The sequence below is a fragment of the Myotis nattereri genome (genome assembly GCF_964212035.1).
Source record: "Myotis nattereri genome assembly, chromosome: 16".
Lineage (NCBI taxonomy): Eukaryota > Metazoa > Chordata > Mammalia > Chiroptera > Vespertilionidae > Myotis > Myotis nattereri.
In genome coordinates this window covers 34,712,280-34,735,080 of record NC_138091.1, presented here as the reverse complement: position 1 = coordinate 34,735,080, position 22,801 = coordinate 34,712,280, and the positions used below count along the sequence as shown (strand labels likewise).

Here is a 22,801-nt window from a genome sequence, read left to right as displayed (position 1 = left end):
ATATTCAACCACTTCTTACCCACTCCTACAAACTGGACCTCTGCCACGAACATGTAAGAGAAGAGCCCCAAACCCCAAGGAATTAGAGTGACTGACGTAATTACTGAATTTGTATGGGTAGTGTCAGCTGTTCTTTTGAAATGTGCCTGCTTCATCTTTCCTCAATAGCAAAAGAATGAAAATATAAAGTCACAAAGGACAAGTCCATGGTCCAGCTGTCTTCACCTACGACTTTCTCCTTCCCCTCCCAAATCCCACAGTTGGAGTTTTATATGGGGCTGATTAGTAGGAAGTAGAGTGGGAGAGTGGGAGTCTATGTTGAATTAAAATTATCTACATGAATATATTCAACTCAATTTATCAAAGTCAGATATTAAGAATCTGTGTGTTTTTCAAACGCTATTAAGATTTAGCAGATTTAACAATCCTGCTATATAAAACCTGTTCTCTTCGCCATGAATATGTCCTTTTAAAGCTGAATTCTGATTGACAAACACTAGGACTGATCAAGAGACTAAATATCAAGACATATTTATTACAGACTTGTTGATTGTCCAGCGTGCAATGACTGAGCCATTGGTTCTCAAAGGGTTTCTTCTGGAGATACTCAGAAGACCGGAAGGAACTGTGCATCGATGCTACGTAAGTCTTTAAACTCATGTATTTTGTTGAATTCCACATAGCACCACAAAAGCTCTGGTCTTGCTAGCAGAAAACAAGATAACTTGTGAAGGTTTCTTAAATGTAAGTAAAAAGGTTGATTTGAAATACTCTATTACCTGAATCTAGTGCTAAAAAGGTATTAGTAATGATTAGGCTCAATCATCTGCCAAGTTAACGAAATCATTGGAATCTAAGTTCTCTATGAAGACACTCTGAAAGTCCTATTTTATGACTGATCATACGCTATGAGAATTCAGGCACCATCACTTAACCAACATTAGAATGAGTATATATAAATATTAAACATACTCAAAAGAGAAAAAGCAGAAGAAAAGCTATAGGACACCATGAGTAAAATTGTAAAGCCATCTTCTCTAACCGTATCTTCTAGGAGCCCAAACGACCTTACTACATCCAGCATGCCCCCTGTTTAAGAGCAACTGAAATGGACACACATGCAAATAAATTAGTCCTTATGTCATTTTCCAGTGTTACTTTTACTTGTTCATTCATTTTAACTGCTCCCTACTAAAGAGACCTATGGCACTGTTGGCTCTAAAATTATTGATCTGTAGGGCAAACTGAAGGTAAACTGTCCAATTTGAGATATATTCAATGAACAAATTTAAATTATAAACTCAAGCTTTTCATTAGAGAAAATTAGATAATGTTCAAATTCTGGCAAATGTGGCAGAAAAGAAACTAGAACAGCATAAATATGTTGTCAAATATCTGCAGGAAGTTATTTCTGACTTTTAATACAGTATATAATATACTTTATCTCCCCCTACCCCCACCCCAAATCCATAGATTTATGGAAAAATGGGACAAATTATAGTGTGGCTTAAGTACTCTACTGATTTAGCACAAAAATTGAAAACTCAAACTGTGATAAGTATATTGCACATGTAAACAGATCCAGAGACAGAGAAACATCAATCAGATGCTCAAACCTCAGAGGGAAGATAGGGGAGGGTGGGGGTAAGGGGGAGAGATCAACAAAGAGACGTGTATGCATGCACATAAGCATAACCAATGGAAGCAGACAACAGAGGGTGAGGGTGAGGGCAGGATTGGGGGGGTGGGGGGACAATGGGGAAATAACCACACATTTGTAATACATTGTGTAAAACTAAGCGGCACATTTGTATATCTAACCACACATTTGATATACCTTAATCAATAAAATTAATTAATTAATTTATATATATATATATTCTCTATCATCATTGATGTTTCTATCTCTCCCTCTTTCTTCCTCTCTGAAATCAATAAAAATATTTTAAAAAATAAAAAAATAACTAATACCTAGAGCAGACAAGGCTGGGAGGTGGAGAATTATCGTGTGTTACTATACCAAATCTTTCCTATTAATTCTCAGAACTTCGCCTATGTGATTTGGGGCTCAGGACAAATTGTCTAGCCAAGGTAGACCTAATGGAATTAGAAAAAGGAATAGGCCTTCTTCACGGCTTACTATATGCCAATGACATTTATTCACCTTCACAAGCTCTGATGGCAGATGTGGTCTACAAATTTCAACTAGAGCTAATCAAATACATGCTATTAAATGCTGACATTTCTAAATAAGCACAATCATCTACATTTCCTAGATGGAAATTGCTCAGCACTGGCCTAGGGCTCAACAATGAGTGAGGCTGGAAATCAGGTAATGGCATCAAAGGCGTGATGGGAACTCATACACTGAGAGGTTGAAAGATTGCCATCTATAGCTAAATTCTTATTGTGCAGATGAAGAAACTGGCCTAAGACACACAGTTAATAGGTGGCAGAACTGAGAGGAAAAGCCAGGGCTGCAGACTCCTCAGTCCATTTTTTTCCACAACATTACCCCACCTACGCCTACGGGGTCAGGCCCAAGGTTCCTAATACCTACCTCAAACTGCTCACAAAAAAAGTGAATAGGGGAGGGGAAAAGTGCCAGAAGCCGGTCTATCCTTGCTGCTTGACACAGTCGCTGCAGGGAAGAAACATCTGCACAGCATGTTTCAAGGGACCTAGCGTATATGGCATACTGTTCTTAATATGTTTGCTCCCCTTCTTAGCGCTATGTATTTTAACCAAGGTCACCTCTTCAAGAAAGGTTATTTCCCCAGGTGGGGATTTTTTCCCTGGAGTTAGGGATTAACAGGACTAAGGAAGAGAATAAATCAGTGAAACCCCCTAGTGTTACAGAAATACCATGTACTACTTATGAAGAACTTGGACTAAGACTGTTGGCAATAAATTTGGGACTTGTTGGGCCCACATCCCCAGGGGTCTGCCCACCAGGGAAAGCACCAAAGCCTATACCCCTGGAGACCCACTGAAACAGGGCAGTCCCAGGGAAGGCAAGCAGCGAGGCTGGGAGGACATAACCTTTACTGGGTAGGATAATCTCCTTCAGTCACTTCCTTGTAGCTTATCAGCAGAGCAGTGACCTTGGAATAGCCCTTATAATGGAACACAGAGATTAACCTAGACAGGATTAAACTCAACAGAACTAGATTAACAAATGCCCTAACCTTTGGAATAGAATGGATAGGATTAAAATCAACTGGTATAAATACAGGACAATAAATACCAAACCTGGCTGGAGAACCTGGCTAGAACCTGGCTAGAGAACCTGGCTATGCTGATCAACTGAACGCTGTCTCCGTGTCATTCATTCTTAGCCAACTCCATCCACACCTTTGGGAACTCCTAGACCCGCTGGGGCTGGACCCCAACAGAAAAGAGCCGGGAGCTGCTCCATTTAAGGAAAAGGAAACCAAATTATCTCATATTTACTTCACTAAAATTGGTCAGCTAGTTAAGAGCAAGGAAGTAAGTTCAGTCCCAAGTTCATTTCTATATTTCTTATTCCCATGAAATTACTCTGACCTCTTTTTGAAATTAACTCTTCTCTGCTTGTGCCCATAAAGTGATGTGTATATATTAATAATTTTAGATTTAATGCACATAAAATTAAGCATACTGAAAATGATTTAGTAAACTTTTACACAGATAGGAAGCATTAAAAATTTTTTACCACTTATATGATTCATTAACTCAACCAAATATCTACAAAACGCTGCTTAGTAAATCCCTACTATAAAAACTTAATGCTCCCAAACAAGGAGCAATCCGTTAGCACCTGGTTTCACTTTTAATAGATGTGGAGAAGTATTCCTATTTACAAGTGATAAAAACGTTACGGAGGCCTTCAATCTGAGACTGATGAAATGGATTGTTTGACTTGAGTGATTGTTGAACCAAATGATTTCTAGCACTTCCTTTGCCTTCATCGGTGTACACTGTAGTGGGGTGAAGCAGCAGCTGTTGCCAAAATAGGCCTCATTTCCTCCAAATGCCGCTTCAAGGTACAGAACATGAAGGTGTAAGTACATCTGTCTCTTGCCATTTTAGTTCTACTGGCCTCATGCATGTCTTGGAGAAAGACAGATGGTCCCTGACACTGCACAAGCTTTCAGGGATATATATTTCCAAAAATAAGAGAGCAGATGTGAAACTTGGTAAGTACACGGTTGATCCCCTGAAGGTTTGAATTGAGGCTGCCATCTCAATTTGGTTATTTAAATATAGGATCCTAGGCAATCCGTAGAAATCTTTGTGCTAGAAATATAACTGTTTATTTGCTCCATGTCTATGACATGGAACAATTTGTTCTATTGACATGGAACAAATAAATGTTGATCTAACCTAAGGAAGTATAATTTTACTAGATAAATTATCAGGTATATTAGAAGTAGTCATAGAACTCACATGTCTATAAATGAAAAGCACTGTGTTCTCTTTCTACATTATCCAAGTCAAATACTTCTTATTTATTTTATTTTTCAAATGCTAGGAAAGCCATTTCATAGAAGCATAGTTAAGAGGAAATTAACCAGGCCAGTGTGGCTTAGTTGGTTGAGCATCGTCCCATGCACCAAGAGGTTGCTGGTTCATCCATTCCATTCCAGGGTAAGAGTACATGCCCAGGTTGCCAGCTCAACCCCCAGTTTGGGGCATGCAGGAGGCAGCCAATTGATGTTTCTATCTCTCTCCCTCTCAATTCCTCTCTCTCTAAAATATCAATAAGATCATTTAAAAAAAAAAAAAAGAGTGAATTAGCCAGCTGGCATGGCACAGTGGTTGACCACTGGCCAGAAGGTGATGGTTCAATTCCCGTTCAGGGCACATGCCAGGGTTGTGGGCTCCATCGCCAGTGTGGGGTGTGCAGGAGGCAGCCGATCAATGATTCTCTCTCATCACTGATGTTTCTCTTTCTCTCTCTCCCTCCCTCCCTCTCTCTCTCTCTCACTCTCTCTCCCCGCCCCCATCTCTGAAATCAATAAAAACATATTCTTTTTTAAAAAGGAGTAAATTAGAATTTCCAGAATGAAAAGAGACCTGGAAAATGAAAAGCCCATTTGCTCATCACTCTGCTGACCCTAATGTGGCAATCAAAATTCTCAGTAACTATAACAAAACTGAATTGGAAATAACGCAAATTAGCTAAGTGCAGTATTGAGAACTGGTCATAGTAAAAAAAAATTTGAATAAAACTAAAATAAAATAGAGCCTTTCAAATCTAATGAGATGAAATATAATAATATAAAATACCTGGGATTTGTTTCAAATCTCTACATATGTCAAAAATGAAAATTCAGGAAACATATTCTGTTCTTGAAAACAAATATAACTTTTAGTAAGGCAAATCCATCTATTTCCATGTAATGCTAAATGTTTAAGTGATAAAACCACAAATTATATTCTAAAAATTTCTGACCAAATGTTCGGGTGAATTATAGTAAAAGTAAAAATTTTAAACTAAGTACTCATTGTAAAAGAAATATTAATTACTCTCTCTAAATGCTTTCATATAGGACATGCTAAAAATAATTCAAATACTTGGCAGAAACAGAAGGTTTCATAATAGAGATAAAAGGTCTAGTAAATAATAATGATACATGTGTATTTAATTCATTAATAAATAATTATTAAATTAACTATAATAAAAGAGAGTCTAATATACATGCTCTAAAAATGGAGGATTTGTAACCAAGTTTTTAAAAAGAAAATGATACTAGACTTACCTGAGTGATTATTTCATAAGTTATATAAATGTATAACTACTATGCTGTACACTTAAAAGTAATATAATACTGAATATCAACTGTAATTGAAAAATAAAAACATTTAAAATAAAAGAAAAGGAAACAGAATTAATCTAAGTTCATAAAGTATGGTTGCATAGGAAAAGACTAGATAACTCATAGTTTCTCCCTGATTAAGGACAGAGAGAGTGAAAAAGAGTGAGAGATTTTATCTGTTTTATGGAAAATTATAAATATATACAAAAGTAAGCTCACTTTCTACCCCTCCAACAACTATTTTGAATTAAATTCTAACATAATATGATTTCATACATAGAACTACAGTCACTATAGAGAAAGAAGCTTATTTGAAAGAGAGCTAACTCTTTGCATTATAAAATAGCATACCTATTAAGTTTTTAAAATAACAAACATAAACCCTAGAAAAAAACTAAAATCAAGTTCAACAACAATTATGAACAGGAAAGACAGTCAAAAACTCCTAAGTAGAATTTGTACAATGCTGATTTTGGACCTACGTTTGCTGTATTTTTACTTTTTTCCCCCCCTTCATATGCAACAAACTCAACTTTATTTCTGCACTGAGCAAAAGGATCATTTTATATACAAAAACCACTCTACTAGGGATAGGGTTAATTTCAGTGCTATGGTAAAATCTGGAGCTCAAAGGCCTGGTCCCTGAGAATGAGGAATTCTTCTCACAGAAATAACCTCTGCAAACACTTTATCACCTAGCAAACAGTATTAAGACAGCCAAATAATTAATCTAATCCTTTTGTTGGAAAGGCCCTGAAGAATATTTGAACACAAGAGAGGGTTTTCTCCTGATGAGCTGAATATAGAATTTTTAGGCAGTTGTTCCAAATTAGGTTAAAGCCCAAAACTGCTTATTGATGAAAATAGGTAATTTGCATATAGAAATATATACTTTCTGGTACAAATGAATTTCAAAATTATTACACAACTGAATACCTAATGATATCTTAGATACAGTATTTTATTTTCAGGAACGAAAAGTGATGATTTCTAGCAGGTAGGAATTTTATAGCTAAAATACGCACAAAGATATGAACTGAAGTGAATCATCAAGTCTTTGAGGATGTTAACAACCAATCTTGAGTTAAGCCCAAATCTTAGGACTCTGGCTTTTGAAAACTACCCTTTGCTCCACACTGTCCTAGCACTGATGACAGATTATTGTATGTAAATTATACCTCAATATAGATGTGTTTTTTTAAGTATTAGAAACATGGTTGTCATCTAAAGTTCTCATCTTAGTAGGTAGGTGTGTCTGTCAAAATTTGGAAGTCATTATAAATCCAGATCATGTCCACAAAAGCAAGAAAATGAAACTGTACTTTCAGACAAAGCCACACGACAGCAAGTAGAAGACTAAGTAGCTAGATCTGGTTTTTATTAGCGAACACTCATTTTCACAACTTGTCACTGCTTTTTTTTTTCTCTGAATGTGTGTGTATAGGGTTGTGTGCAAGTAAGTTTGTGCCTGTTCTATGCTTTGTACTTAACCTGCTGCCATTACGTATCATAAAGACTGGAAATGAAAAACATAATCAAAACCACCCAAATAAAAAGTATGTTTTCTTTTATGCATTCAATCCTCTAACACAGCTATTAAAAAAGTGTCAAGCCTTGAGGCCTTACCCTGTTCGTTTGGTGATGGTCCCCAATGTCATTGGCTGTTTGATTTGTGCAAGAGGCGTCAAAACCATCAAGCTGGGGAGAGGAGAGAGCCGAGGGTTGCCAGGGTTGTTGTTGGCAAAATTATTGTAGGAGTCTTGGCTGTTTAGTTTCCCTACAAAAAAATAAAAATAAAGAAAAACATCACCAAAGTAAGTTTTCTTTTCTCACAGGATTTACACTAACTCCACTCATCACTTAAGAAAGATATCAAAGGCAGAATTCATTCTAAAAGAATCATGATTATAAAGATGGGAGGGTGGGGGAAACAAAGAACACGGATTACACCAAGTGTGACTTGCTTAGAAATAGAGACTTTAGTCTTCGGGGATGGAGGAGCAGAGGGTACCGAACTAGATAGATGTTAAATGTTTATACCAATAACCAGTATGACATTTAATCATGATGTTATGGTGCTATAAAGAAATAGAGTAATTTTTAAGGTATGAGATGTGATTTTTTTAAAAATATATAATAATGAAACAAATGAAAGCAGATGAAACAAAAATCTATAAAGTTTAAATGAAGTTTATCACAATCTTACAAATATGGGTTTAGGATTTTTTTCCTGTTTGTTTTTTAACCAGTGGACTCAAAATATTACCTATAGTATCTATTATTCCAATACTATGGTACATGAAGCCTTAAGCAAGGCAGGACCCATGATCTCTTTCATTTTTTTCCATTCACCTGGTATCCTGGCCTAATGACAAATTTTAAGCTACATTTTGTTGATCTGAAGTGTTCTGGCAAATTGTACTGCTTTCTCATCATGAATAGATATCACACATAGTCACTGAAAAGAAAGAGACCAGATTATAAGAAGGGAACATGTTATATTCTGGAGAAGAACTACCTATTTGGACATTTATTGTTTCTATATTATTTGTTATCACCTCCTTGCAGCCTACAACTACAAAATTCAAATAAGTTATAAAAGCTCATAGAAACAAGGGCATACAATATAAAGGCAGAAATTATTTTTACATTATCAAAGTCCTCTTTTAGATACAGGCAGATAGAATTATAAAAATTAGATCATTTGCTATTCTGAATTTCCATAATGCTTTGAAATGCTATCATGTTGGGAATTAGGTTCCTAAACAACTGATGACTTCCAAAATAGACATTGCATGAACCCCTGCCCAAGCATACTCAGAACTCGCTAAGATGACGTTTTTAAATTTCAAAGCTCTTACAACCCGTTTAGTCACCTTTTTCTAAGGAAGCATCCCTGTAACAATAAATAATAGTTCTTCAGAAGAACTATAGAAAGAAGAGAAAAACAAAAACAGAGAAAACGTATATTTAATTCCTTTCTTTGCAAAGACCGTTGGTGGTTTGATGCCTTTCCTCAATGGCCCATGATACCTAACAATACTTGCTGCTTCCACCTATACCTTGCCGTCATCTGCAAAAACCATCAGCCATGTTTCTGATAGGGATTGAAATGAATCTGTAGATCAGTTTAGGGAATATTGCCATCTTAACAATATCAAGTCTTTCAAGCCATGAACATGGGATGTCTTTCCATTTATTTAGGAATTTTTTAATTTCTCGGAACATTTTTTTGTAGGTTTCAGGCCACAAGTTTTACACTTCTTTGGTAAAATTTATTCCTATTTTATTCTTTGTTACGCAACTTATAAACAGAACTGGCTTCTTCATTTGCCTTTTCAGATTGTTCATTGCTAGTGTAGAGAAATACAGTTAATTTTTGCACCTGGATAGTGTACGCTATAACCTTGTTTCTTAGCTCTACTGATTTCTTATGGAGTCTTTGGATTTCTATATACAGATCATGTCATCATCAAAGAAAAGAGTTTTACTTCTTCCTCTCCAGTCCTTCCACTTCTTTTACTGCTTCATAGTCCTGGTTAAAACTTCCAGTATAATACATAGAGGGAGGTATGGGTTGAGGTTCACTGTGTTCATTGCCTTGATAATGGATGCCCATTTGTCTCATCACCATTTGATAAAAGATTATCCTCTCTACACTAAATTGCCTTTTCACCTTTGTCAAAAATCAATTGTCCAGGTGTTTCATCTTGAAGGATGTTTGCTGGTTTCTGTTCTGAAAGAGCAGCACTTAATATCAGTCTTTGCAGGTAAACACTCATCATGATCTCTGCTATTCAAATTGATCATCACTGAGCCTGGTTGTGAAGAATAAGGCAGAAAGGATATTCAAGTAGAATCTGCAGATGTGTCGTGATTATTTCTGGTATTACATTTCTCATCGTTCATAACCTAATGGCCATTTATGACACAAGAAATCGCCATGATCCAACTAGATTTATCGAGGTGTTTCATTAACAAGGATCAAATTGATGCCTCACAAAAGGAGAAACCGTGGGATACCACCTCAGGATGATCTTAAATTAAACCTAGATGCCTTGGGGCCTTTTGGCCTATTTAAAAGTCTCTTGAGCATCTTCAAATAGAAATAAATTCAGGGTTCACACAACACACCATACATACACACAGACAGACACACACACACACACACACACACACACACACACACACACAATCAATTGCCCAGCCTGATCAGTGTGGCTCAGTGGTTCCCAGTCAGGGCACATGCCCGGGTTGCAGGCTCGATTACCATTGAGGGTTGTGCAGGAGACAGCCAATCAATGATTCTCTCTCATCATTGATGTTTCTATGTTTCTAGCTCTCCCTTTTCCTTCCTCTCTGCCCATATGTATGTAGGTCTATTTCTGGATTCTGTTTCATTGATCCATGTGCCTATCCTTTCATCAATATCTCATTTTCTTGATTACTGTAGTTAGCTATTCTTATAATTCATGCACATACACAAGTTTTAGAAAGAGTGGAAGAGAGAGGTAAAGACAGAGAGAAATATCAATGTGAGAGAAACACATTGAGTGGTTGCCTCCTGCACACGCCCTGACTAGGGCCTGGGCCAGGGAAGAGCTGCAACTGAGGTACATGCCCTGACCAGAACCCAACCCAGGACCCTTTGGTCTGCAGGCTGACGCTCTATCCACCGAGTCAAACCAGCGAGGGTGAGATCGCTGAACTTTATAGGTGGGCTATGTCGTCTAGAAAAATGAACTGATTCATCGAGAAGCTCCAAATCTATGGATCAGTTAGCCATGGCTTATCCCTCACTGGCTCACCAGGATAAAGGACAACCTCAGAATAGCATCAAAGGTACTTCAGACTTATCCCTCCCAGCCTGCTACTGTATTGTCAAGCAACACCCAAGTATTTATGGGATTTCACTCTTAGCGTCTGTTTATGATGTAGCCTCTGAAATCTAGCCCGGCTGAAAGAGTCAAGTAAGCCGGGGAGATTTTATGTTTATAAGAATAGAGGTCGTGTCTGTCTCCCACAGCAGTGCCCCTTATCCTAGGGGTATACATTCCAAGACCCCAGTGGATGCCTGAAACACAGACAGTACCAAACCCTACATACACTATATCTTTTCCTATACATACATACCAATGATAAAGCTTATCAATTATGCATAGCTAATAAATAGACAATATGAAAATTATAAAAAAAAATGACAATTATAACCATACATGGTAATAGAAGTTATTTGACAGTGGTCTCTCTCCCAAAATATTTTATTGTACTGCATGAAGAGCGCAGATATGCTGGGCCAAGTGATTACTATTCATGCCCAGGCAGGACGAAGCGGGATACTGTGAGATTTCAGAACACTGGTCAAAACAGCTCACAATTTGAAACTTACGAATTTTTTCTGGAATTTTTCATTTAATATCTTGGGACTGCAGTTGACTGCAGGTAAGAGAAGTCCCGGAAAGCAAAACTTCAGGTAAGGGGGGGTCTCTGTATTTTACATGTATGGCAAGTACTTAGTAAAAGCAGCTTTAAAGGAAAAATAAATGTGTTAATAAAATGGTGAGCAATGATAAGGTTCAGGAAGGCAAACTGAGAGAGAAAGCTAATCTTCCATCAGGTAGTTTCTGTGAAGAGGTAAAAAGTCGGAGAGAAAAGGATAAGTAAAGGGAACATTGATAAAAAATGATACAGGTAATGGGTGCAGAACACAGAATTAAGGACTTTGTGGCTAAAAAGAAGATATTGACAAGATGAGATACTGTACCAGCAAAGGTTTCATTTAACTTTTAGTCTTTTACTTTATACTTTTGAGCCTATTGGTATGAGGCCTGGTTCTAGTCCTGAATGAGTAAGTCCAAGGGACTCCTAAAGAGTTCGTAACATAATGAGAAAGATTATTTATAAACAAAAAATTTTAAATGGAAGAAAACATGCTAATAAAGATATCTCCAAAAGGTCTCAGAAACCAAAAGGAAGGAGACGTTTTTATTGTTGTTGTGGTAAAGGATAACTTAATAAGGTGCAGAAATCTTGAGCCTAGAGGAAAAAACGTGTATCATCTTCCCTTTACTTTTCTAATTGGAAATTAGGGGATGAGAGATATGTGGACAATTACATGAGGGATTAGGAAAATCAGGAAACTAGCTTAGATAAGAAATCTCATTAGCTGATGCATAATTTAAAAAAATACATTAAAACACATAAAATTTAAAATGAACTTCATACTCAATAAATCAAATACACAAAAATAGTATAACGATCTTTTCTTCTTATTGCTATTACTCAGTCTTTGCCTAAAAATTATTTTGCATTATCTTTTGTGTCATAGATTTTCTTTGAAAATGTGGCTAATATACACACACACACACACACACACATATACACATACACACACACACACACACACACACACACACACCCATATCCAGGAAGTACAGGAAAATTTAGCCCTGTGAGGTACAGAAAAAGAATTAATTTTGGAGGGAACTCAAAGGACTTCAGAAGATAGCCAGATGCTATAATCCATGGCCTTCACTTCTCTGCTTAGTCTCATGTTGACGAGGCTGGGAGCCTAGCCTTTGACAACTTTTAGATCTTCAGACACTTCCTATGGTTATAGCAAAGCTAAATTTCCAAGCCAGAATTTGTCTTTACTTTCTTAAAATAATGAGGTTCAGCAGGAAGAAACTTGTAGCATCCCAAGTCTTGCATGTGATGAAGTCTGTCCCTCTGTTTGTCCCTCCCTTTGTTCAATTTCCCCTTGGACAAGAGTAGCACCATTGCTTTGCTGCACCTCTCAGGCATATATTCACAGTAGTGACAGTGAAATTAAAATTTTTTTAATATTTTATTGATTTCTTACAGAGAGGAAGGGAGGGGGATAGAGAGTCACAAACATCGATGAGAGAGAAACATTGACCAGCTGCCTCCTGCACACACCCCACTGGGGATGTGCCCGCAACCAAGGTACATGCCCTTGACTGTAATCGAACCTGGGACCTTTCAGTCCGCAGGCTGGCGCTCTATCCACTGAGCCAAACTGGTTACGGCGAAATTAAAAAATTTTGAGATCAGTGAAGAGTCACTACATCAATTCTAAATGTAACCTTTGCTAACCATTCTTTACCAGACATTTTTTCCCCATTGTATAAGTACATTGAAAATAGCAGAAGTTGGTTAATTGTAGTTTTAGCAGAGGGATTCATAAAACCTTAAAATAGATATTTCACACCCCATTATACTTTCAAATCCCAGCTGGGACAAGACCTGTGAGTGACAAATGCCATGAGAATGGATATTCTCACAGTATTTCTGGCACAGCCAGAGGAAGTCCCAAAAATCTCATGAGAAAATAAGCTCTTCTAAGACTCCCATCCCAGTTTCTTGGGCTTGCTCTCTACAGATAAACTTCCATAAGCCTTCGGGCTTTCAGGTCTTTATCCAAATCCACTAGAGCTTTGATCCTTCAGCGGTTTACCAGCCCCCAAGATAGACGGAGTCCCTTTGGGGGGCAAAAATTCCAAGTTCCAATAAAATGGCTTCTTAATACACTAAAGCAGCAGTTCTATTTAGGAATAGGAAATCACTTAAAAGTCAGAATTTATAAAGCATCCCTTGATGTTTAAAGCTAAGATACTTTGTTTTAGTTTTAATTGTTTGTTTACATTATTGTTTTTAATGCTACAACAAAGCACTAAACCAGAACGGGTCACGTTGGGGTTTAACCACTGACTTTCTGTATTTACTTGAACAAGACTGCATTTTTGAAAAATGAAAACAGCCTCATGTGCTTTTCAAAAAGATTCTTCTACCTTTTAGATGAAGAATATCTACAGACACCTTATATGGTAGGGGGAAAGGAGCTCTCAACCCGCATATTAATACAGAGTGCCACCATCTGTGTGTGAGGTCGAACAGGGTATGGCCTGTTTACTAAAAGTTAGAGTAACTCCAAAATGCCATCGTCTCATTTACCTATTGTCCCAAAGTATGTTCTCCAAGACATTCTATACTGCAAAAACACGAAGGAAAATGGGTTAGGTTGAAGATAAAAGTAAAGAACGAGAATAACAATGGCCTTTGTTGCTGCACCAGAGGAATGGCTTGTCAGAGAGGCATATTCCCTAACCAGCCATCATTAACGGACTCACTTCCACAGGAAAAAAAAAAGACAGAGTCTGAAAACTCCGGACAAAAGAAATCCCTGCAGACAAAGTAAAAACAAATTAAAAGACCTATTATAAAACACAGATGCTACAAGGAAAATAAACTTTGTAAGATTTACTGAGCTTTGACAAACTTGAACATTTGTGGAAAAGACATCAGTAACAACTCCCAGGTACTGTGGCTGCGGAGCTAGCCTCCTCTCCATTTTATCTTCACCCTCTCTGCCGAAGCTGCAGGCTGGTATTCTAGGCTTCTGAATGCAGCGACGTGAGAACATGTGCAAGTGGCATACTGCCAGCTACAAGAAACCTCTGCAGCCAGCAAGATCCTGAGATTGTTGACCATTTCAGATTATGCTAAATATCAAAGGTAATATCAGTGTGTCTCTGTCCATGTTTGTGTTTCTTCTTAAATGCAAACAAGGGAAAAAATAAGACATAAATGTGATCATATGCTTCCTCTCCCTTCTTCCCCTTTAAAAATAATCTCTAGATGTAACAAAGTGAATACAAGCAGTTACTGTAGCATTAAGCAAAGGCTCAGAGCTGTAGATCTGAAAGTACCTTTAAAAAAGTATCCTATCAGTGAGAAAGATTAAACTTTTTGTTATAGGTTTCTAGAGGCACAAGCTACAAATTGTTGCTAATAGGGGTCAAAGGAAGATTCTAGTAACACAAGGTGTAAGAAACTAAGAACTATAATGGAATAAAATGGAACAAATGACATGTTTGAAGGATAAAGGAGCATTGATTGCCTTTGGGGGTCATTAGGGATGTGAATAAATATAAATATAGACTCATCTGTAAAAAAGCAAAAGGACCCAGGCAGTGTTGACAGTGCCCTACAGGAGAGCAATGTTTTTAGGAGGTCCGCATAATCTTCTCACTTCTTTTATCCTTACCATGGACACGTTAGGCTCTACAGTGCTCTGAAGGTTTACAGTAGCAACCTTCCCATGTTATATATTAGATGCCGACAACAGTATCACATTCTGTTCTCATCACCTTTCCAACACACTCATCCACCAAATCTGCCGCTGTTCTAGGAATCAAGCCTTCCAGTCAGTGCCCATGGGCTGCTACTATTTGAATTCCTACATTTTGAAATTGGATCAATGAGGCCCACTGAAAGCCAGTGTTGTTACGCAACCTAGACTCCTGAGAAGACACTTCTGAAAGAAAGTCCCACTCCCAGCTACCCCATTATTGTCCTCCTTCCAACAGTCCTACTCTAAGCCCTCTACATGGTATCTATTCCCTAAATATTTTTCCCACATAAAACCCCAGTTATGGGTTCATATGGGGCTTTTCTTGTGCTTTTTTCTTTTCACAGTTTTGGTCTGTTTTTAACATATTGCTGTGGAACTGACTGGGATAAAACCCAAAATATACTAACAAGTTTAACTAAGTCATTGAAAAGCTCCCAACTTCTTGACTCTGTGAAAAAGAGGACAGTGGTAGCTGCTTTTGAAACACTCAGTGGAAATCTGGGCTCTGAAAAGTTAAAAGCACGGCTTAGCTCTTGCCTGCCATCTAATTTAACATTAAAGCTTTCTCAGCAAAACAGTTGATAATTATTTAATCAAAACCAAATAAAACCCTTTCGGAAAATATAACAAGTACCCTGTGCAAATGGGCATTTCCTCAATGTGGGATATTTGGGGTTGGGATGGGAGTCTCTATTTCTCTCTTTTTCTAATTCCCCCCTCCCTTTTTCTGGATGAGAATGACTTCCCAGCTGCCGTTCCAGGACATTCACCCTCCTTTTTGACCTTTTCTCAGGCGTATTCCAGTATAATCTGTAATCTACTCAAGTAGGAAAAGGAAACAGCAGCGCCCTAGTGAGAAACAGTGCCTTCTGACCCACATACCAAACTGGGTGGAAGCAATGCTTGTTCACAAGAGCCAAGGAAGTAGAACATGCAATTAAAAGAAAATGAATAAAATATGTATATTTTGTAAAAGGCTATTAACACAACAACCAGACAGTTTAGGTGACAAAGCTCAAGATGGAAAGAGTTCAAGGACAATTCTGACTGGGCACTGTCTTGTTTCTCCCTGTAACTTTTGGGGGGGAGTGATGGATGGTGAAGTAAAAATACTGCAAACCTTTATGCATTTCAAGCAAAAACACTTGTTGTTTTTCATGTAAACAGTATATGGCACTATAGGTATTTTGGGGAGGGGTGGGAAAGTAAAAAGATAAATCCCCCCCCCAATTCAATCTGAAAAGAAGGAAGTAATCTTTTTGTGTGTGTAGTTTTGTTTGTTTTTGTTTTTGTTTTTTTTGCAAGATGGGGATTGAGGTTGTTAATATTGTCATCACTACACAACACACAGACTAGCCTGCATGGAACTTTGCACTAGTGCTTACTAAATGTCAGCAGAGTTAAAATGTCATGTTCTAGAGAACTGACACCGCACTAATTATTAAATAATAATTAACATGTTTATGCAAATATTTATACATATTTACATAAATACATACATTTTAAACAAATCATTTTCTAGGTGGTTTTCCTTTTCTAGTCTTAATACATTTTGTATTATCTTAATGTGCTCACGATTGTTATAGGCAAATTTGGATATTTTTTCCTTCTTTAAATTAAAATAAACTCAATACATTTAGGAAGTTCATTCATAAAAAATTTAAAGTCTAAAAGAGGTAGCTGTTCTTACCTGTATGTAGACAGGACTATCTACACTACTCCAAAAAGAATGAGGAGACTGGGATACAAAAAGAAGCCGAAAAAGGGAGACGAGAGCAAGAGCTAGAAACAATGTTTATAAAATGCCAAGAATAAAATTGGGGAAAGGGATGTATAAAAAAAATGTCCAACAAGTTTCCGATATACAGGTGTATGGGGAACAGCAATGACATTCCCTTCAGGAAAATCTTTGGCTACATTTCCTCTCCATTGCATTTGGGGCACAATGTAGTCTTGATCACACAGCCAGCCCAAATTTATAAAATAAATGAGCAAAATCTCCCCGCATACGTGGGAAGTTCATTGCCATAGTTTATTTTTCTTAGAGCACTCCAAGATGTGGGATCAAGGAAATTTGTAAGAACTGGTGCTCTTAATATTTAAGAAGTTTTAGCAGTTTTTAGTTCACTTTAAACATCAGGATTGTAGTTTGCCACTCTTTCAACAATTAAAAAAAAAAATCGTAAGTAGACTACATTTAACAACAGAATGGACAAACTCTTTGTAATAAATGAGAAGAACATAAGATTTAGGGAGTTTTACTTTAAGCCTAAAGTTATTCCCAAACCTAACATAACATATTTAAGTACCCTCAAAATTTCCCTGTTCTCTGAAGGAGCTCAGAGTTTAGGGATGAAGTGCTCAGAAGAATTTTCACCTTAGTGAAAAATCCCCAGAATTAAAAGCCCCAAATCTAGCATCTCTTGGACCTCATTTGGGATTAAATGAGCTCCCCAAAGTATAAATAAATCCTCACTGAAATTCTGTTTTAAAAAGGCCCTACACCACATCTCCCATGTTTATCTCACAATGAATTTTGTATCATGTCAACAGAGCAAACAGGGCAAGCTGTGCAAGGAAAAAAAATAAAGAAACTTATCTTCATCACTCAACAACTTATAACTATTACTTATACTGTTAAACATATAAGATGTGGAAGAACTGAGAGCTGGTTCTGAAGAAAACAATCGGACCCTTTATAAGATAAAATTTTATACAACCTACAAGATTTACGGTATAATATTTTTAGATTTGGAGGACTCAAATTTAATTTAACATTTGCAGAATTTGTGTTTTCCAAATACATTAAGCGTTGTATACTGAAGGAAAAAAAAATAAAGATGAAAGTCAAGAGTATTTTCTGTTGAATCACAGCTATAGTAGTGAAATGTAAGCAGCTTCACTAAAATGCTCTTCCCACAGCCTCCCTCCCCCTCCCCATGCTCCCCGCCCCTCCCCACGGAAGCCTTCCTTCTTTTTACCCAGGACTGTTAAGGATATTTTCTGGCTCTCGTTCAGCATCATGACTCAGGTCATGAGAAGTGTCAAAGATGCATTTCCTTCAGATGGGAAAGAGCAGCAGATTTTTAACAACCGTACAAAGATGGGAGTACAGCGCAAAAGGGCCACATCAGCAATTTGGACAGCAGGGGAGATAAAACCTTTCATCTTCACATATATTTATTTCCAGCTTTTAAATATCTTTCTACCAAAATATGCTTACACATTCTGCTCTTGAAGAAAACAGGAAAGCCATACTCCATTTAGCTGCCTAAATTATCAAAAAATTTGTGAAGAATTGTTCACTAAAAAAACAGAGAAAGAAATCAAAGCACATCATATAATATCAATAAATACTTAAGTCCTTGTTTCCTAAACTGATTTTCCAAACGCAAAACCATGAGCTCACCAGTGTACATAGAAACTCCTTTGGTAGAAATCCGTGTGAGTGAGAACCACAGAGGAGCGCTGCCATGAGCAGTGGGCACCTGAAGTGTTGGTCCTGCTTCCCTTACTTCCACTGCTGAGGCAGAAACACTTTCTCTTAACCTTTGCCAGAAAACCAAATTCATTTATCAGTGTTGTGGCTGCATATTTTTTCTCGCCCATGATTTTATCAAATGTGGATACATTGCAATCCGCCCCAAAATTAGACAAGAGTGAAATCTTATCAAACATTCCCTCAGCACGCCCTACGAGAGACGGTTCTGGAGCCTGCAGATGGAATGACCTGTCTCTCCTGAAACTTCCAACAACAACACCCACATTAACGGCACTCTATCCACTCGGAGACAGTTTTACTCTTGTGCCTCATTCTAGCTTCAGTATCTCACCTGCAAAAACACATCTCCCAATGTGAATAACTTTTTCAATGAACCTTAAATCCTCTTCCTTTTCCTTTTCTCATCCTCCTCCAAATTCTACATGTCATTTTATGCTAAGAACCTATTATGGTGAGAACTATAACAGTTTCTATTTCTCAGTATGTGTGACCCTGGCACAGCACGGACCCCACTTTCCTTACCCTTTTGTGGCTTACAAATCATAAGCCAACAGTCAGGTTTTTATTTCCTGCTCAGGTTTTACGTTCACAACTACGCGTGGCAGTTACTCTCAAGTCTGATCACTTCTAAATCTGTTTGTTTGGGTCATTCAGACCCTGGTCATTATGTGTCCTAACGAAGAAGCCTATTTCTTATTCTCTGCTCCCTCTCATTTTTCTAAAATCAATTTTTTGGGGGAAAAATATTTCAGTGGAACCTAATTACAACTGTCCTCCCTGGAAAAGTAAGGCAATAGTAATATGCAACAGATAAACCAAATCCTCTTATTATTCTAATCACTAAACTAAAATGACTCCTTCAACACTAACTTCTAAGTTTAGTACCAGAAAGACTCCACCATCCCAAAACCATCCCAAACAGAGGATTCCTTTATGGGGAAACTGATCTGCCAAATTAAATACAAATTGTTTCGATTGGAGTACTCTAATAAAATTGCCAGTTCCACCTGATAGACCAGGGGGACCTACAAGTTGGTATGACCTGCTCATGCTCAAAGAGCTTCCAATCAGTTCGGTAGTACAGGTTTGTTGATTAGGGGAATAAAAATAAAATCGTGAAATAAATGAACATATAATAAAATTTTAAAATAAAGTAAAAATAAGAATGATCAGCCGAGGATTCCTCAACATTCAGGTCAACATTTTGGTTTAATCAGTCTAACACTGGGCCTGGATATCAGTAGTTTTTAAAATCTACCTGAGTAAATTATAAATGTAATTGTGAACCATTGCTCTAATATGGAAGATAATGCTCCTAACAACCACAAAATGTTTGAAAAAGAAGTCAGAGGAAATAGAGATAATACAAGGAGCAAAATATGCCTTAAAAATTATTACTCTCTCTTCAGAGAGATAAACTATAACGTGTCTGTCAAATAAGAAAAGAATGTGATAATTAAAGAAACATTAAGAGTAAAGAATATTAAAAACATGTTGCTGAGATAAAAATGCAATAAGAAGGTTAAAAGAACAAGTTGGGGACGCTCTCATACAGTGAAACAAAATGACAAAGTGATAGAAAATAGGAAAGAAAGTTAGGGGTTCAATGTAGGAGATCCACTTCCAACTAACCTGTTTCCAGAAAGGAGCAAAAGCATAAAGAAAACCAGCAAGGACGACCCCATGCAGAGTTGACATAAGAGCCTCTGGGAATGACACCTGACAGGCTGTTTTTCATTATAAATTCGTGGAATTATTTCTCTTTTATAATAAGTGTGTACATTGCTTTGATGAAATTATATTAAATAGGTAAACAAAAACAATAAAATTCTAATAAATGTTAACAGAAAGGAGAAGCAGAGATTAACTATAAGCCCTTATAATGTCTCAATAGTGGAGCTTAATCACTCTGATCCCATAAAGTAGAAATAGCAACATAGAGAATCAGGGAAAGGAATTTTTAGGACATGCAGACACCCTATACTTACTTAACTAAAAAAATTTGCCTCCGTTCAACTACCTAAATTTATTCATAGGACCTAGGTATCTGGATGGGGTACTAAAAATAGATATTAACTGATAGTAATATAGTTCAAAAGTCCAATTCTCTAAGAAGATTTTGAGAAATACATCATATAAAACATAGTAAGAAGGAAACTGGGTAACTATAACATAAGACATCACCGTCCATAGTACACCAGGTTCATGCCAGGGTTACCATGATCAGATCAGAGGAAAGTTTAGAAAAGATCGCCCTCTAGAGGCATGTCTCATTAACCATTTAAAATCAAAACCCCACATCACTCTACTCAGTCTATGCTTTGTCAAAGTAAAAAAAAAAAAAATACAGAGAAACAAACAAAACATTTCATGAACAGTAAAAGGCAAAACAAGAAATTTCAGGTTAGTTTCACTTGCTAACTATCTTATGTGGCATCTATTTTAAGGGAAAACTTTCAGAGAGAAAAAAATGAGGCATTTTCTAAATGAAACAGACAAAAAAAATATTCCAATAGAGTTTAACCAGTTTTTATAGCACCAAATTATAATCTATAATTTAGAGACAATATAAGAATTTTTAAAAGATACTCCAGAGAGCCCTAACCGGTTTGGCTCAGTGGATAGAGAGTCGGCCTGCTGACTCGAGGGTTCCAGGTTCGATTCAGGTCAAGGGCATGTACCTTGGTTGCGGGCACATACCCAGTGGGGAGTGTGCAGGAGGCAGCTGATAAATGTTTCTCTCTCATCAATGTTTCTAACTCTCTATCCCTCTCCCTTCCTCTCTGCAAAAATCAATAATATATATATTTTTTTAAAAAGATACTCCAGAGATAATGTTATTTTTCTCAGAAACTATGCTATCGGCACTATCCTCTCAATTTTGCTATGAACCTAAAACTGCTCTATAAAATAGTCTATTGAAAATTGAGCTCTTTTTATTTAACAGATGGTTTTTTCAATTAGTCCTTCTTAAATGAAAGCATCTTGTTTCAGATCTCTCTTTTCAATCCACTTTCCCAAAGAAATCATCTGCTCTAAGAAACAATAGGAAGTGACATAAAAATATTTAAATATGTATGATTTTGTGTAGAGTACAGCATAATGTCATAGCAACATTTTTTAAAGGATGATAAAAGAATTTATAAGAAAATAAATTCACTAGGAAAACTTTATTAGGCTTGAAAACAACCAATTAAAAACAAAACTTCATCTGAGCTAAAACAATCAAGTACATGTAACCAGTAAAAACCCAGGTACTAAACTAAGATAGCCTAACAGAAAGAGGTTTATCCATTTAACATGTATATACTATATATACTCTGTGTCATATGAGGCATAAAATTTAAAGCAGAGCTACAGTACACATGATTGATTTTTCTTGGCAAAAATTAAAACATACAAATGGAAACTTCAATCCACAAGTAAACAGAGATGTGGAAAGAGAAGTCAAGGAACATCACATTCTTATTGATTGTCTTAAGTAGGTGAAACTATATAAGGCTGAAATGTGTGGTTGCTTTGTATTTACAATTGTGATGTGGTCTGTATCAAGAACACTACTGATCAACAAAAGTAATTACAATAAACCATCAAATAAAGACTATAAACAGAGTTTCTGAGTGGTTAAAAAAAAAAAAAAAATGCAGCACTCAGATGCTAAAAAGAAAAGTGATGCTACCAGCTATTTAAAAGCACTTTTACTAAAACATGGAGCTTCAAGTCCAAGAAGGTCTCAACTACTTCCATTTGGAAGAAACAGAATCTGGAATTCAAATGCCAGAAGTCATGACTCAAAGATAACTCCTCCCCTGAGGATCAATAAGTTAATGGGAAAGGAGACGCTTCCAGGAACTCTGGGGAACTGTAGAAATAAATCCAAAATCCCTCTGTTAAGTCAATGGAAATAGCAAGAAAAAACAAGTTCCTTAAAAGCCCTATCACAGAGTACATGCCATATTCTTGAATCTAAACTGGAAAACTAATTTGCAAAATAAAGGAATGCGAAGGCTCAAGAATAGGTGGAGTAATTGGAAAAACTACACTTCCTGATGTGTGAATTCTAAACGAGCAAAAACATATGAAAAAGAAAAAAATTATATTACCTTCAGTTTTCAGTTTTGTGTTGGTGTCTCCATTTCAGAAGCAATGTTAGAAGTCAACTTATCAATACTGAGTCTAAAATGCTTTAAAAAAAAAAAAAAAAAAGCAAGCCCTGGCTCAGTTGTTGGAGAATGGTCCCATATATCAAAAGGTTGCAGATTCGATTCCCAGTCAGGGGACATACCTAGATTGCTGGGTTCAATGCCCAGTTGGGGCTGGAATAGGAGGCAACCGATTGACACT

The 22,801-nt window shown here is 36.9% G+C and overlaps 1 protein-coding gene across 4 annotated transcripts in view; it reads right to left on the bottom strand.

Moving 5' to 3' along the window:
* BCAS3 (BCAS3 microtubule associated cell migration factor) overlaps window positions 1–22,801 on the bottom strand; it is a 472,069-nt gene that overhangs the window by 288,774 nt on the left and 160,494 nt on the right. For all 4 annotated transcript variants that reach the window (XM_081108786.1, XM_081108785.1, XM_081108787.1 and 1 more), the window contains exon 16: window positions 7,428–7,578. In XM_081108786.1, the coding sequence (XP_080964912.1) occupies window positions 7,428–7,578 (151 nt within the window). The remainder of the gene's footprint in view (window positions 1–7,427; window positions 7,579–22,801) is intronic.